Below are 17,060 nucleotides of genomic sequence, written 5' to 3'. Positions count from 1 at the left end.
GGCCACATGTGTCCCGCGGGCCTTGAGTTTGACACATGTGGTATAAGAGGATGTACTTTCCCCAGCACTCATGTCTATGTGGCAGATAAGTTACTGTGGCTCTGTGGGTAGCGTAGTCATCTTGTGATTGGAAGGTTGTAGGTTTGATTCCAGCTTCCTTCTGTCAATGTGCTTCTGGGAAAGGCACATTAACCTCAAATTGCCTACTGATCTGCATCTCAGTGTATAAATAGGTGAATGTGAGTCTAAATACTGTATAAGTTCAGTCCATTTACCATCATAGTTGACTGAATGTGAGCGAATAGCATAAATGTGATAAAATGTGGTTTATCGCATAAGCCTATATGACATGTAATTCAAAGAATTATATATATTTTAAATTGCATAGATAACTTGATTGTTATGAAATTAAAACATTGTGCTTTATGTATTTAAAATAAATATACTTATTAAATTAATATAACTTTAATAATACCAAATACATAAACCTAAGGATTATGCAATTAAAATAAATAGGCTTTATTACACTGATGAATATGAATCATGTAAAGTTTATTTGATAGGTTTGCATTAAAATTCTCTACAAAAAAGTTAAATGGAAATTTGTCATAATAAAATTACATAAATCTCACAGGGTTAAGTATTCTGTGAGTGTAAGACATTTTCATATAGTTTTATCATATAGTATAGCCTCCATGAATCACTCTCTCCTCTTTCTCCTCCCAGGATCAATGGATGAAGGTGTGTCAGAAAGCCTGCCTTCCATGCAGAGCACCTCTAACGCTGGAGGACACGCAGAGGATGATGAGAGGTACCTTTGTCAGAACTTGCCATGAACGTGTCATAAGTCATAAACAACTTATAGACATGAAGCTCATCACAGCATGTCTGGACCACCCCTGTTTAGGTAATTCATCTGGACCTGAGGTGATGCACCCAATCTAACTAGTGGGGTTTCATTTTTTTATTTTTTATTTTTTTTGTCAAATTCGCAAGAGACGCGATTTATTTTATGAGAACTGACTTCCATTCAAGAGGATCATCTGCAAATATCACACATAAAACGACTGACTCATGTTGTCATCCTCACCTACCACTTAGTCAAGGGATTTTTTTAAAGGTGTGAACTTGATGGAACTGAGGAAGAGTTAGAAGTGCGGACTCCACTTTTTTGAAAGGATTACATGTTTCCACACACCTCCCCTGTATACATACATCCACCTTAAGGTTTTAAGTGGTGGTGAAGGTTGTCGAGCATCTTTTAGCTTCTTGCTTTACCCTCTGGTTACTTTTTTAACTGCATAAAATGATATGTTGGTATATTTTGTTAGTCAAGTAATTGGCGGAATAATGCTTTGTTCTGTTGATCTCAGAATAAGGATCTCAGATGTTGAAGCTGGGTTTGATGTCACACCGGAGGAGATGGCGTTCTGCATTGCATAAGCAAGACTACCTTGGAATTTTTAGTTTGGACAGTGTTGACTGTTCTAGCCGAATGATTGGTAAAGAAGACTAACATTAAGCTCCATATGTCAGAGTTATTGGAAATTGATTGATTATGTCTAAAAACAGATGCTGGATGTGGTAGGAATTCAATCAGTTTCACCATAGTTACCAATTTTCCAAAAATCATGAACTATCAAATTAAATATTTCATGGTTTCCCCAGGAAATGAGAAACATCAGGCGCAAATCGTGACACCGCACCTACCGTGGCACTTCTGGTGGCATGTGTCACGGCTGCCACTGTTTTCGGGGCTAGCGGTCAGTGTTGTTACTGCCTTCGGCTGACTTCGGCACCTTCCAAGTGTTTCCGCGACCTCATACTGGCACCTCCCACGCCTCACGGACCGCTCTCACCTATTGTCGCTGACGAGATTTAGGGCGGTCATCTTAGAGCGGTCGACCGCTCCACTCAGCGTTATACGTTTGACAGGCACAATGACATATTTGAGCATTTAATCTTTTATAACACGCTGTTTTGTTACTAGAAACCTTATACAAACAGCTACATTTATAAGCAATTGTATTTTTAAAGTATTTTTTAATTGTATTATACATAGTTAAGCATATTTAAATATGCTTAGTGGGGAAAACAATAGAATAGGAATAGAATATTCTTTGGTGACAGCTTCTGTGTCAGATTTAATATGAATGAATTTATAATTAATGAAAACAACAGTGGATCTGGCACAAAGTATTGCATTTCCTCTTAAGTGTTGTGTTCCCTTAAAAAAGCAAATTTGCTGTGGTCTATTTTTTATACAGTCTCAAATTTCAGTTTCCAATAAAGAGCCTCAGTGAAAACATGTTGACAGCTGCCATAAGGTGTCACTTGTGCCACGGGCTTCCGGGTAAGGTGCCACTTGTGCCACCTTACCACCGGGTAAGTTGGCACTTAATTCTATTTGTTTGAACTAAAGTTATTCATATGCTACATTCTATCTGAAACAGACAGATTGAGGTCACAGCAGCCCGTGGCACCCATGGCCATGGGCTGCTTTGCCGCCTTACTACTGGGTAAGGTGGCACAAGTGGCCATGGGTGCCACGGGCTGCTGTGACCTCATTCTATCTGTTTCAGACAGAATGTAGCATATGAATAACTTTAGTTCAAACAAATAGAAATAAAATTAAAACATAATTCTCATACATATTTAAATATACAGCCGGTGTTCAGACTTAACAGAGAAAGACAACTCCTGCACTGAATCCATGTCAGATGGGACCTCTTCTGCAACAGCTGATAATAGCTACCACTAGGTACCACTACAACTGACACTCGGTTGCCATGGTATGTCAGTGCTGACAAGCTCCTGTCAGTTCCGGATTATAATTATTTTCATACAATGACCTTAATATAATGATATTGATTATTAAAGCGGGTAAGTTCCAACAATGCCTGTTAACCAACAGGTTCCACTGTAATAGTGACAGTGGTAGATTCAATTACTTTGGCCATCTTCCTTCAATTAAATTAAGTCAAAAATATTCAAGGATAATTAACCAATACAATTACCATTGAAATACAAATTTATAAACAGGCAATATAAGTAACACGTTTTCCAAAAACTGTCATTGCCATCCCCCAAAACATCGGCACCAGTTGTGACAGCTCTGAAACATCCTGGACACCTAACAGCAGCTCTAGTGGAGGCCAGACTCAGCTGTTACAAAGGTGCCGAAACCAATGGCATCCCTGATACCTGCTGTGTATTTGATTAATTCAACGACGAAAGGAGTCGGCTGGATTATTCAGATGAACTTTAGTGAATAAATAGGATGAATGAATCATACAAAACGTGTAGGAATTCAGCTAACATAGGTCTTTCTGTGAAAAAAACTCTGAAAAATTCTTTCTTCTTCGTCTGTCTTCAAGTTCTTCTTCTACTAGTTATAAAGCATCATGGGATATGTAGTCCATTTGGCGAAGCCAGTGGCAACCATGGTGTCAATGTCTATGGTGGCAACACTGGCAGCTAGCCCCGAAGACAGTGGCTCTTGTGGCGCATAATGACACCTGCCACCGGAAGTGCCATTAGTAGGTGCGGTGTCACGATTTGAGCTCGGCCCTGCTGCAGTAAATATACTAAGCTTGGGGGTAGTGCAGTCCACCAGCTATCTTAAGTTGCAAAAATTTGGCGGTACATGAGCAGGCGTCATAATTTGGAAATTATAATAATGTGAGGCCAGCGGGCAGGTTCAGGGATGGCACAATTGGTGTGAACACCCTCGTGCCCAGTTCAATTTGTCAACTATAAACCTAGCTAATAGTCTTTATTGTCACTGTTACTGCTGAATAACAAACCTATTTAAAATAAATAACGCTTAGTGTGGCGGGGGAGTAAAGCCTGGTGGCCCTCCAGGCTTATGATACACTAAGGGAAACCCTGAATATATCATATCAAATGTAGGATTTAACGCCAAAAAGTAAACATTAAAGTACACATAGGTAATGTTCCATGTATCCACCAAATCAAGATTGTCTCTGGTGTTCTTTGTTTCTGTTTTAGGCTGGAAGGTATTCAGTATCCATACCACCTCTATATAAGTCCATCGGCTCGACCTGGCACCAATGGCCCAGACCGGCCTTTTCAATGCCCAACCTGTGGAGTCAGATTCACACGCATTCAAAACCTGAAACAGCATATGCTCATACACTCCGGTAGGTGGGACCAAGTCAAACAAAAGTATTGCAGTATTGATGTTTTGCACGTGAAATCAGGCTCTTCCCCACTCCGCCTTGATGGAAGTCAAAACACTTGAGTGAAGCTGACCCCTTAACTTCTGGAAACCAGACAAACATGGTGTCAAATGTTTGTGTTAGGTTTGAGATGGTTTGTGCAGCAAAAATTTTCATTTATGCCACTATCATTTCAAAGATATTAATAAATGTTTTCATGATGTCCCCTGTGCCAGATCACTTCAAAGTTTCTCCGATTTATCCCTGTCATCACAAATCAAACATGAGGAAGAACCCCACTGAATCTGCAATGTCATGTATTGTATGTTGACGTTTTTATCCCACTGAGTAAAACCGTGTAAACATGCCTGCGTAGATGTTGCAGTCGCTGGTATTGGATCTGGAAAGTCAATTGTTGGTTCCTTTCCGCCGATGAAACGTAAAAAGCCTGTACAGTTGTCCTTGGTCGTATTTTGTGCAGTAAATCCCTCTCACTGATATCTAGTATCCAGCGTTGATATTTCCTTGTGCTTCTCTGGGGTTTTGGAAATGGAATAAAAAAAAAAAACTCCCGTCATATGCTGCTGATCACCATATTCCGACATTTGTTGTGGCTCCCTTTTACACTAATCTCCGCAAATGGGCAAGAAATGTCTTTAATGCTCTGTAAATTGTCTTTAAGCTTCAGTACCCTGAAAGTTTTGACACTATAATTTAGTTATTTTCTAAAAAATTATCTGTGTTTCTATTGTATAGTTTATCATCATATAATGATATATTTACCAACATTGATATTGGTTTTTATTTTCGGTCAGATAAATACAACTGACATTTACAACCAATATTTATCTCCATATTATTGCCATTTATTCCTGGGAAGAGGGGAGGACATTGGTCATGTGTTATTTGTTTGGTCATATGTCGGTGACAGTGATGCAGCAAAGGATTGTGGGGACTCGTGACTTTTTGGGTTTTAAGCAGGAGGTGTCAGAAAAGTTACCACAGGGATAACTGGCTGGTGGCGGCCAAGCGTTCATAGTGACGTCGTTCATAGCAACGTCGCTTTTTGATCCTTCGATGTCTGCTCTTCCTATCATTGTGAAGCAGAATTCACCAAGCGTTGGATTGTTCACCCACTAATAGGGAACGTGAGCTGGGTTTAGACCGTCGTGAGACAGGTTAGTTTGACCCGACTGATAATGTGTCGTTGCTATAGTAAACAACACAGAGGGATTGGCGCAGTCAGCAGGGAGGTCGGTTTTTATTTTCCAAGTATCAAAAGAGTAGTGAAGTGTGTGTGTGTGTGTGTGTGTGTGTGTGTGTGTGTGTGTGTGTGTGTGTGTGTGTGTGTATAAAATATTAGTATTTCTATCCCTGATGTTTTTATTTTTATTTCGTTTGATGTTTGATAATAAAAATACAGTTGCACCAAGATCTTAAAAGAAAAAAGCTTTAATTAAGTTTGAAAAGACAAAACTGGGAAAAATTGTTGACTGAAGAACCTTTTAGGAGGAACAAGGGAAGAAATTTAAACTGAATTATGTTTTCCTTGTTTTGTCCCGTTCCTCCAGGCATTAAACCTTTCCAGTGTGATCGCTGTGGGAAAAAGTTCACACGGGCCTACTCCCTAAAGATGCATCGGCTGAAGCACGAAGGTAAACGCTGTTTCCGGTGCCAGATTTGTAGCGCCACATTCACGTCCTTCGGTGAATATAAGCACCACATGAGGGTCTCCCGACACATAATCCGCAAGCCGCGGATTTATGAGTGCAAAACATGCGGCGCCATGTTCACCAACTCTGGCAATTTAATTGTACACCTGAGGAGTCTGAACCATGAGGCATCCGAGCTAGCAAACTACTTCCAGAGCAGGTGAGGAGTTTGGGGGCGTTGGCCCCCCTCATTTACTCAGATCTCCCCTGGTTCAGATAATAACTCCAGTTTACATGCTGATGTCTGAAGTTCATTGGATCGTTGTCCTCATTTGGTTTTGTTTCTGAGATGATAAGTGATTTGAAGTTTTTTGCTTTAACATGTGGAGATTTAATGACTCATTCCAAATCAGGTTTCCATTTCAAGATGTTAAACCTTTTCATAACTTATTGGAGGCAGAATATTATTTACATCTGAAATTTATGCCACAAAAGGGACGGCTGGAATACTGAATAGCATTTAATGAAAATTTTTTTCTGGTATTGCAGGGATGATGTTAGTGTAATTTTTTTTTTTATTGTAAAATGAGTAATTGTTGTTATCATCGATCATTAAATTTATTTTCAAGTGTCCCATAAATGATGCAGTTTTACTTATAAGAAAAAAAACATCCTTCTGCAACTGGTTGGACCCACAGTCTAGATCATTCCCAGAAGATTCAGAATTTAATGCTAAATTGCTGCTAAAGATTTTGACAACCAAACAAAAGAATATTAAGGATCAACTATGCATCCATCTTTGATTGAGACCAACATTTAAAATTTTTTGGATGATTAAAAGCGATGAATGTATATGGATAAAGAAATCAGTTAATGTCCAAAAACACATAAAAACTAAAAGGTAGGGTGACTCAGAGAGGAAAAAAAACGTCATGTATCAGATGTTTTTTTTTTTTTTTCTTTTTCCTTTTTTTTCATTTTGTTATATTACACAAAATTCTGTGTACTTTGTTTGGGATTGTATGTGGTAGATCAACATAATATCATACATAATTGCACCGTGAAGATGAAATTTATGTACATTTGCAGTTTGGTTGTATTATTTTTTAAAATTATTATTAAAATCTGCAAAGTGTGGCATAGATTTTTACTTAGTCCAATTAACTTAGCTTTGATATTACCATTAAAATCCAGTGCAACCACTTTCCTTTGTAAGTCACCTGGTTATTAAACAGACTCCATATTCGTTTCTTTTTAACTAGCCAATATCTATATCCAAAGTAAGTATTGCTGTTATGACGGATAACAATAATCCAACTATATTTAGTTGGATTCTGACATGAAGTTCCATGCATTCAAGCTTTGGTTGCAAATTACATGTATTGCCAGTTATATATGCTGGTTGTATGGTTTTATTAGCTAGAATGCTAACAACTTAGCATTCTAGGAATTTGTTGCAAGAAGAAAAAGGAAGCTACTTCCATTACAATACAGGGTTTCCCCCAGAAAACTTGCTAAGCTCGGTGGTCAGGGTGACGAGGCGATCCACCATGTTTTTGTATGAAAAGATGTGAAGTAGACAGGAAAAGTAAAAATATTACTGGGTAATTATATGTTACAGGAAAACATCGCCAGCAAAACGCTACTTAAACCCACAACTAGTCTTAAAAACAACATATTAAAAAATGCAATTAAAATTAATATCAATTATTTGCACTTCTTCAAATACAAATTAGTAAACTGCAATTATAACTTATTGCTATTTAGGTTGGCCAGTTAAACTCCTCCCCCTCTCCCAGATTTCACTAACACATAAGCTGTTAGAGCTGCAGAGATGTTCTTAAGTCAGATTTGAGATTTTCAGATCTTCATGCGGCCGCGCTCATTAACTCTGGCTGCCTAAGCAAAGCATTTGATATGGTTTGTTACATCGTGTAACTGGAAAAGTACTAAAAAAAAAAAAATAATATAAAACCAGCATGAAGCATGACTACGAGGAGAGCGAGAGCTGAACCTGCATGATGAGTGGTTAGCGTTGGTTCGTTAACCACTAACGAACCAACGTATGCGCCCAACAGGGACCACGTACGTAAACGACAGGGAAGACAGAGCCACACGCTGGGCAGCGTTTTGAGTTGTAAACACTACACATAATGTTTTGTTCACAATTATAAGTCATTCTCACCGCTCGGTCAACACGCACCTCGGAAAGCTTTACTACAAGTTATTTGTGTGGTTCACATTGAGCTGCGCAACCAGAGCCAACGCGGTGCATTTTAGACTCTTACGTTGATGTGAAGTTTGCCAAATACAAATAATTCCACACAGTAAAGCTAGTAAAGCATGGTGGGCCACCAGGCTTATGATACACTGGGGTAAACCCTGCAATATTCAGTAGTAATATTGTGGTTGCATGTTTTCCTGATGTCACAAAGAATATTAACCATGCCGCACTTTTCAGATTTTTATTCATTAATAGTTTTTAAAATTGTCCAATTTACTTTCCTCTTACGGTTATGTGGCATTCTGAGTTGATCTATGAGATAAAACAACTACAAAAAAAACAACTTATGGCCAGATAATATAATCTGTCACCAGATAGATTGTTGCTAAGGAGGAAAAGCTGCAGTATTTAATCAATTTTTAATGCTTATTGCCTTACAGGTGCTGTAATAACTCTTTTTAAAACCATCAGTTCCTGAGTCTTGTTTTAGGACAATAGTTTTGGATTGCTTAAATCAGTTTTTTGCTGTTCCAGATAAGTCTAATGTTTTTTAGTTGGAATTTAGTTGTTTAGAAAGGTTAATTTTACAATTTAAAGAAATTTTCATTTGCACATCAAACCTCGGCTTGACCCTGATCTGCCATGACAAAAACAAACTGATAACGTTAATTAATCATGATCACATAAACAACAGTTCTTAATACTGCCTTCTATTAAAAATCAATGATTCATGACAAGATTAAAAACCCAGAAGAGGGATGTAAAAGTGGAGCTCAGGTTTTATGAAAAGGATTTGCACTGAAGACGTATTACACTTTGTTTTCCATTGACTGGTCTGTATATCACCTCACAATTTCCGTCTGCAGCAAGAAAACGAATAGGCCGCTGTGCGTAAAGGAGCTCATCAGTTTCACTTCTTGGTACAGTTTGTTCCCAGAGTATGTAAAATAATGTTAAACCAGGTCCTGCCGATTAAGACATCACACTTTTTTGCACTTCTACCCAAAACCTTCCCAAACAAAACCATTTAATAAACTCCAAAGTTCAACTTAGGCTAATTAAATGGTTGATCTGATGAGCGATACAGCATCTGAACTGCTGATTTTCCGATCTTTTGGAATCAGTCAGGCTGGCAGGTTTCCCACTATTATTAGTATTTACTAATTGTGTGAACTTTTCAAAGGGCAGGATATTTTTAATACACTAAATCCATATTTTTTAGCAATACAAGTGGGTTCTACATCACTTGTGTTGTCTTTCAAGAAATAGAAGTGGTTCATTTTTCCCAAAAGTCAAGGTATTCATTTTTATGTCTTCACAGAGAGGACTTATTAAAAATAAACATTCAGTTTGCACTCACTTCTCGGACAGCTTTTGTTTTAAAGAAACAAAAAGTCTTTAAAATATAATAGTCAGAATACTTCTTTAAGAAGTCAGACGTTTTCTTCTCCCCCTCCCCCAGACTTTTCCACTTCTTAATCAACTCAAGCCCTCACAGGTTGACGGGACTCATATGGGCCATTGACTGCTCAAGTGTTTTATGGTAGAAGGTCTGTGCCTGAGATCATAAGTGTGGAAAATTGTCTGGCTGCTCAGGCGGACTCTTAATTCCCTTTCTACGTCTTCACATAAAAAACAATGTGTTTATTGTGCTGTAGATGCAGATTTTCAGACCCGTCTCAGAGTCAGATGTGTTCAGAACTTAACCATTTCATCTGGATACTTTGCTTTAATATCCAAAACTGATCAGGTATACATGTGTACAGGTGTACATTTTAAACCAGGTGATTGGACTTGTTTGAACTAAACTAGAGATCCAATACTGAGTGCACATTCAATTGAATCAGATTATGCTGTGATGCTGTTTTACAGACAATTGTGTGTTCATTGAATCTTATTAGGGCTGCACAATATATAGCCAAAACGTTGCAATAACAATATCAGTGGGTGTAATATTCACATCGCAAAGGACTGTTTAGAGTGCAATAATTGTTGGCAAATATATTCAAGTGTTGTGAATGTGCAGCTTCCATGCTAATGTAATACTTAGGTGGGTGAACAGTTTCATGGCAGCAGAGGATCATACTTGACCTTAATGATGTTTCTCAAAAGCCTAAAGATGACAAAGTCATGGAAAGAAGAAAATAGGCATATTAGCAACAGATATTGTCCTCACGATATTTACTAATATACAGCTCTAACAATAAGAATAACTCAAATTTGGGCAAAACCCATAAATGTAAGATTCACATAAAGTGGTCAAGTCAGATAAAATGCTATTCAAGTCACCCATTGAAAATTTCTGTATTTTTTTCAAATGCATTCTTTTTCTAAACCTATTTCCAATACCATTTAACCCTAAATCTGATCTATAATAAGAAAAAATAGGTGTTTTGTAAACTTTAAAAGCATTTAGATGAAAATGTCCCAGTGCCATGGGACCAACAAAAAGTTGTAGCATTGGGCAGATGAAATGGGCATAATCCATATGTGAAACAGTATTCCATGTTTTCCAATGAGGCACCAGCTGCTGTGTGTTTTTTTTAAAGGGATTTCAAACATGAGAACAATGTTAGGAATTTCTCAAAGGGGCAGCTGTTACACTGAAACTGAGCAAACACAGGCTTTCACATTGTTATTCATGTCTTTGTTAGTCTGGAGCTTCTTGTTAGTGAAAACAGAAGAGTCAACGAAATGGATAGGCCACAACCAAAGTTATTGTAGCAAGTTTTTCCTAACTTCCATTTTAGCGTCATTGTGACTGTTGTTGTTACATTGTGGCTTTAGCTGAGCTTTTAGGTAGAAACCAGCAGTCAGCTGCTGGAAACAAGGCGCTCCTGCTCCACCAATATCCCAAGCTGTCTAAAGATTCTTGGCAAAAGTCAAGTGAATTGGAACGCTTTTGCTTTCTGACCTCCTCTATAATGTTGTGTCTTAGTTATACTGCCAAAACTTTAGCAAGGTTAGATAAATTTATTTAATTTGATTATCACACCAGCTACAGATAATCACTAATAGATTAAAAGTCTATTTATAATGTGGCTGCACAACATCACAGTAATATTGTGGCCATAAGTTTACAGCAGAGATGGGCAACATCAAATTGTTTATTATTGTCAGGGTAAAGTATAATGGTGATGAGGATTAGTAATCTTGTTTTATAACCACAACCTGTATGGTTTTGTTTGTTAACCCAAAACTCTGGCTGTGGTTTTTGTCATCTCTGAACTGAACAAAGTGTGTTTTCAAAGTGTCAAGAAATACTCCACATCAGGCAGGTCTTTATTATATTAATATTATGTTGATTATAAAGTTGTGATGTATTGTCATGTTTTTGGAGTAAATTTACCAACCCATATGTTGTGCCTGAAATGATCCATTACTAATCCTGTCAAACAGTGTAATCAATGGGCTCTACTGCAATAAATTCTCTCTGCTCTGATTATGTCTGGTTCACATAGCAACATTTTCTAATTATCAGCCCATTTTTAAAACCTGAAAGACCCACATTTCTGATGCTAAAACATTTAAGGACAATAAGTTTATGTGGTTCTTCAGATTTCACTCCCCCACATTCAGCTGTCAGATGGGAAATCTTACAAAACCTCACAGGACCAAACGTGAGTTCAGTGTAAACCAACATGGCCGATTGGGAAGAAGCAACAGCGATAGCTTGTGGACTACATTTAACAGAGAAAAAAACAATACAAAGATGTATGTAACGTCCTCCAGACTTTCAAGTAGCCACGGCAGATATTTTGTCTTTCTTGTATTGTCGATTCTCCTCTTGTGTTTCTATAATTTTTGGTTCTAATTGGCTAAACGTCACATTCAACAAGTTGTTGTCGTTTTTCTTAAGGGAAAACCACACACGCTGCGATATCGGGATAAGATGATCCAGCATGTTGAATATCCCTGATTTAAACGTGAGCATTCCTGAATGGACCAGATCTGTTAACATTCCACACTCAGCAGGAGGAAGATCTCTTAACATTGCCGTGGTCTTAGGGTGACGCTCAGCAGAAACAGGGGCTGATGGTGGTGGTAAGGGGAGAGGAATGTCCCGTCAGACTGTTGATTCTTGAAACAACACAAAAAAACTAGTGAAAGCATGCATGAGGTTAGTGCCACCCTGCCAGAGTGTGGACAGGGTAAAAAAAACTGGTGGGGTCCAAATGACTTTATTTGAGAAATATTTATTTTGGATGTAAAGACAATACAGTAATAAAAAAAACTGTTTGGTTTTTAGAAATTAAAATAAAATATCGTCACATGGATGTCGCCATGTTGTTTACACTGTAATGCATTCGGTGTAAATGACATTCGTCATTGTCTAAGTCCTGTTTTGAAAATTAGGACTTAGACAATTTTGCTAAGTCCTAATAGCATAATTGCCTATGTCCAGGAAATCATGCTATTAGGCAGACGATGGGTTCGATTGCACTAGCTCTGTCCAATGTAAACAGCGATGAGTAACATCTTTAGGCCTTTTCAAATTGAACCAGAGCTCACTGAAATGGCAATGTAGAAATCACAAGAGGCGATGAAGACGAGTAGGACCAAATGGAGGAAGTGGTGGGAGTTGGCTGAAGAAGCTGGTGCTTGCTGCTGCTGCCCTCAGCTTCATAAATAAAACATTGAATGACACGTAGCTCTGGTCAGTCTGTGTGATCCGGTAAGGAGATCTGTGTCCGGTCTGATCTTTCGTTAGGTAACACCTATTTGGGGTCCAGTCTTCAGTCCAGTGTCAGGTCTGTGGTTTCACATTCAGTTCTGTTGGCAGTAGGTACTGAATGATAAACAGCAGCTCAGGTAAAGTTAGCCTTCCTGTGTTTACTCTGTAGTTTCAAGTACAGAACGGACACAAAACACATCATCGACCCAGCAGGTGAAAAAGTGGTGACTTCCTTGGGTGAAAAATATAAGGGAAGATATACAATTTTAGAAGTTATTTTGAGTTTTTATGCATCACAAATAGCAATTTAGTAGTTAATAGGAAAATTACAAAATATTTAGGCTAGCATGTTCAACTTGTTACTTGTGAGACTGCAGGTTAGGATTATCTTAAGAGCCATCCTGATTATTGGGGTATCCTTAAAATTGTCCGAAGAGGGAAAATCTTGCTGTGTGAACCAGGCATTAGAGGCTAATTTTCATTAAAACTAACAATCTCATTTACTTTTATTGGTGGAATTTCCAGATTGCATCTGCTGTTTGTGCCGAGGTAAGAATGAGAAGACAGCAAGGTCACATGTTCTCTTGGTCCTTTCAGTGATTTCCTCGTGCCCGACTACCTGAGCCAGGTACAGGAGGAGGAGGAGGCACTGGGAGTTCCGTATGAGCTGGAGGAGTCCCAACATCACCCAGTTTACCTGGGCAGCACCTCCACTGTCGCCGCCACCACCACTGCCTCGTCCTCTTCCTCAGTCCAAATGCCAGTCATCTCCCAGGTCTCCTCTTCCACACAGAACTGTGAAAGTTCCTCCGGCTTACTTTCGCCTGAGCCCCTGGACCCCCTGGAAGCCCCAACCTCCAATAAGACGGACGCCGATGAAACCGCAGTCATGACGGAGAATAAGATGAGTCACGGTGTCGGGGGCAGTTCCCCAGAGGAGTTTGGAGAGGAGCAGCCTAAGGAGGTGGCTTCCATTACCATCGAGTGATCCAAGTCTTCTTCCTGCCCCTGATGTTGTATTTTGCACTCAGGTTATATGGGAATATAAGTCTAAATGATCTGAAGACTGAAAGAACTCGGAGATCCACACATGCAGCTCTTATCATGTGGAACCATGGAAACGCTACAGAGTTTTCAAAAGATGCTGTTGATTTAATGGCATTGTTTTACATGCAGAAACTGCAGCACTTCTTCAGATTTCACACTAGTTCATTGGCTGGAGAATCCGGACCTCACAGCCTCCTTGCTCCCTGAAAGCCAGCAGTATTTTAGCAGTTTTAACAAGCCTGTTTTGTTTCCCATATGACTTGAATGCAGCACTGTCTCAAGTCAGTGAAGTGTCAGCCAATTGGAGGTCTGTCCGTTCCAAGCCTTGCTCTACTTTTAGAAAGTGCCTGAGAGTTCACACTTTAGCAAAGTCATGTAGGAGAAATGAAGTGACAAATCAAGTCTTTGCAAACTGAGCTAAAATAGTTATTGTATTACATTTGTAATAGTAATGCTAGTTTGTATGGGCAGAAACTGTGTTACTCATTTGGTGCCGTTGCTATTGGCAAATATTACATGTTAATATTAATCTATCCTGCAATAGCTTGTACTGTACTTCTATATGAATGCTGTGTATGTTGAGTGTTGTTCTATGATGTGTAAGATGTGTGTGTATGTGCATTTCTATGACCAGTATGAACACAGTGCATTTCCTTTTTTAAATGTTTCAAACTTGAACTGTATTGACAAAGTATTCCCTAAAGTTATCTGTGCAGTGGAAACACTTTTTTGACTGGTTCCACAGTTTGACTTGTCAGTGAACACTGTTGTGAAATCCACCTCTGGTTCTACTCAAAAGCAAAATTCTCTGTTTCTACATCAGTTTGCATAAGTGTTTTTGGCCCTTAAGGGTCAAACAGAAGATGGACAGTTTAAGGTTACTTCATGGTGTTGTGTGGGATTTTCATGGCGTAAAAAAAAATCCTGATATTCACATGGAGAATTAGAACCAAATGTCTGTGATCTGATCAAATTGGTTTTATTGTGAAGGAACAGCAACATCCCCTACGACTTTTAAAATAACAGAATATGGATTACTTCAGCTATATTTTATCTGTAACATTCATTCAGTGTCACAGTTTAATTTTGATCCATTGAAAGCAGCATGATGAACATGTTAGCTAGCTTTTGCTAGCCGTTGTGCACTTATTGATCCCAGTAACGAGCTCATACCCATTTCCAGCTGCAGGTATGTGTCACCAAGTTCACCCTAAATATGTAATCACTCATTATTTTACCCCAACTGAAGCTCAGCCACTTTTTTTGTCAGTGTTGTTTGCAGTTGCTTGATTATCAGTCGATACATTGCTAATGATGTTAGCATAATGCGTTTGAGTAATGGTTCCAATTAGGTAAAACATGACAGGTATTTTTTGTTTGTTTGTTTATTTTATCTTAATCGGAGACAAAAAAAATGTTTTCAGTAGATCAATTTCACAGTTGCAAGTCTCTGTGCTCTTTGACATTTTATATTTCTGCATTTCTGGATTTTTTTTCTCTCAAAAATGATCCACTTTCTGTGTGATGAGCAGATAACTCACCATGCAGCAGTTAACAAGTTATCTATTTATAGTCCAACTATAAGTACATGCGGTTTTGAGGCTGTTGTTTTTGGTTTGGATGAGGGCTCAAAAATAAATTTTTCATAAGCTTAAACTGGTCCAATGTGAAATCTTCAGAAATGACTTTGTTATATGTTAATTCATAAGTTAGATTTGAAGATTTCTATGATCAGGAATTTCTTCAAATCACTGAAGACGGGTAACTAGCAAGATGCAAAGATAAACTAATACACAATGATTACATTTGTAAGAAAATGTTCATTCATGGGAAAGAAATGAATGTTGGGAAGGATAAAGTGGCACCGGTCAAGAACCTCATTTTAGACACATTATTAGGAACACCTGTGTGGTTCTGCAATCAAGTATTGCCTCCAAGTTCAAGTAGACTATTTCAACATCAGTCATCTATTTACAATATGGAAAAAGAGAAGATGTCTTCATTTCCTTCTTGTAGTCTGATGCTTTTGTGGGCAATTAACTGCAGTATGTAGGATTCATTTTTATCATTGCAGCTGCTGGGATTTACTGTAAGCAAGAAGTGATCAGAGCTGTTCTTGCTTTAGGAATAGAGAAGCACTGAGCGGATGAATGTCTCTTATTTGATTTGCAGTTTTTGTCGTCAGATTTCAACCCTCTGAAACAAATTTTTCCTATTTGTTTTTTTTCTGTAAGAACAGCATTTAGAATCTTGTTTTACTATAAGTCCTGCTGTAAACGGCCATGTTTTGTTGTTTGTTGTTTTACTTAGAAGAGCTGATTTCTCTGTGAGAGAGAGCTGTCACTGTTTAGCTATTTTATTTTAAAACATATTATTCATTTTAAAATGACTTTAGGGTCTTATATGGCTTGAGCAGTTGGCATCGTTAAAATAGAACAGACCCAACACTGACTGAAATTATAAAAAGAGTTCAAATATTTCTGAATTCAGTATGTTCCATATAATATAGTTATGAGTGCCAAATTACAATATATAAATAACTTATGAAATAATTTAAATCTGCCATTAATTTAATAAAACTGGAAATACATGCCTATATAATTAAACATGAATGAATTATATGGGCTTAAATTTAATAGTGTTGAAGATATTGACCTCACATCTGTGTTGCCCTGCGACAGACTGGCGACCTGTCCAGGATGTACCCCGCCTCTCGCCCGGAACGTTAGCTGGAGATAGGCACCAGCACCCCTCCCGACCCCACTGAGGGACAAGGGTGTTCAGAAAATGGATGGATGGATATTGACCTAACAGTCATATAACTAACATTGAAGAAGGTCTTAATTTGTTGCTTGAAGCAGCCAATCAGACGTCGGGGCCTCCAATGAATTCAAATTAAGTTTGTTTTTTTAGGATCCTCATTATCCATTGCTGTAACACTGGCTAGCCTTCCTGGGGTCCACATGATTTAGAAAAAGCATTTATTACAAAAACAATTATACACATTCAACATAATAAATGTGCCGTTATAACACTTTATGTAGTAAAATAATTAAACAGGGCTGTTCAAAAAGCTTCAGCATTTGTTCCATTTATAACGGATGAAAGAAGTGAGTTCCATGTTTTCGTTCCTCTAAAAACAGCTGGAAGAGAAACAACTTTTTATAGCATGCCTTCCATTAAGATTGTGTAAAATTTGGTTAAATAAAAGTTAATTGTATAAAATCAGGCTGCACAGGTGTGCAGTCGGTAGAGCTGTTGCCTTGCAGCAAGAAGGTTCT

At 38.2% G+C, this 17,060-nt stretch overlaps 1 protein-coding gene across 2 annotated transcripts in view; it reads left to right on the top strand.

The window, feature by feature from the left end:
• Nucleotides 1-16,748, top strand: part of LOC106935982 (zinc finger and BTB domain-containing protein 44-like) — a 26,017-nt gene extending 9,269 nt beyond the window's left edge. Inside the window, exons 2-5 of one of the 2 annotated variants that reach the window (XM_015016735.1) lie at nucleotides 727-811; nucleotides 4,012-4,163; nucleotides 5,753-6,053; nucleotides 13,330-16,748. In XM_015016735.1, the coding sequence (XP_014872221.1) occupies nucleotides 727-811; nucleotides 4,012-4,163; nucleotides 5,753-6,053; nucleotides 13,330-13,720 (929 nt within the window). In that variant the 3' untranslated portion in view covers nucleotides 13,721-16,748. The remainder of the gene's footprint in view (nucleotides 1-726; nucleotides 812-4,011; nucleotides 4,164-5,752; nucleotides 6,054-13,329) is intronic. The other variant, XM_015016736.1, reaches the window with a different exon arrangement.
• The last annotated feature ends 312 nt before the right edge of the window (nucleotides 16,749-17,060 follow it).

Source organism: Poecilia latipinna, unplaced genomic scaffold, assembly GCF_001443285.1.
Source record: "Poecilia latipinna isolate Pla-1442-1.1 unplaced genomic scaffold, P_latipinna-1.0 Scaffold2055, whole genome shotgun sequence".
Lineage (NCBI taxonomy): Eukaryota > Metazoa > Chordata > Actinopteri > Cyprinodontiformes > Poeciliidae > Poecilia > Poecilia latipinna.
The sequence above is the reverse complement of the archived record's forward strand: the minus strand, read 5'-3'. Positions and strand labels throughout refer to the sequence as shown.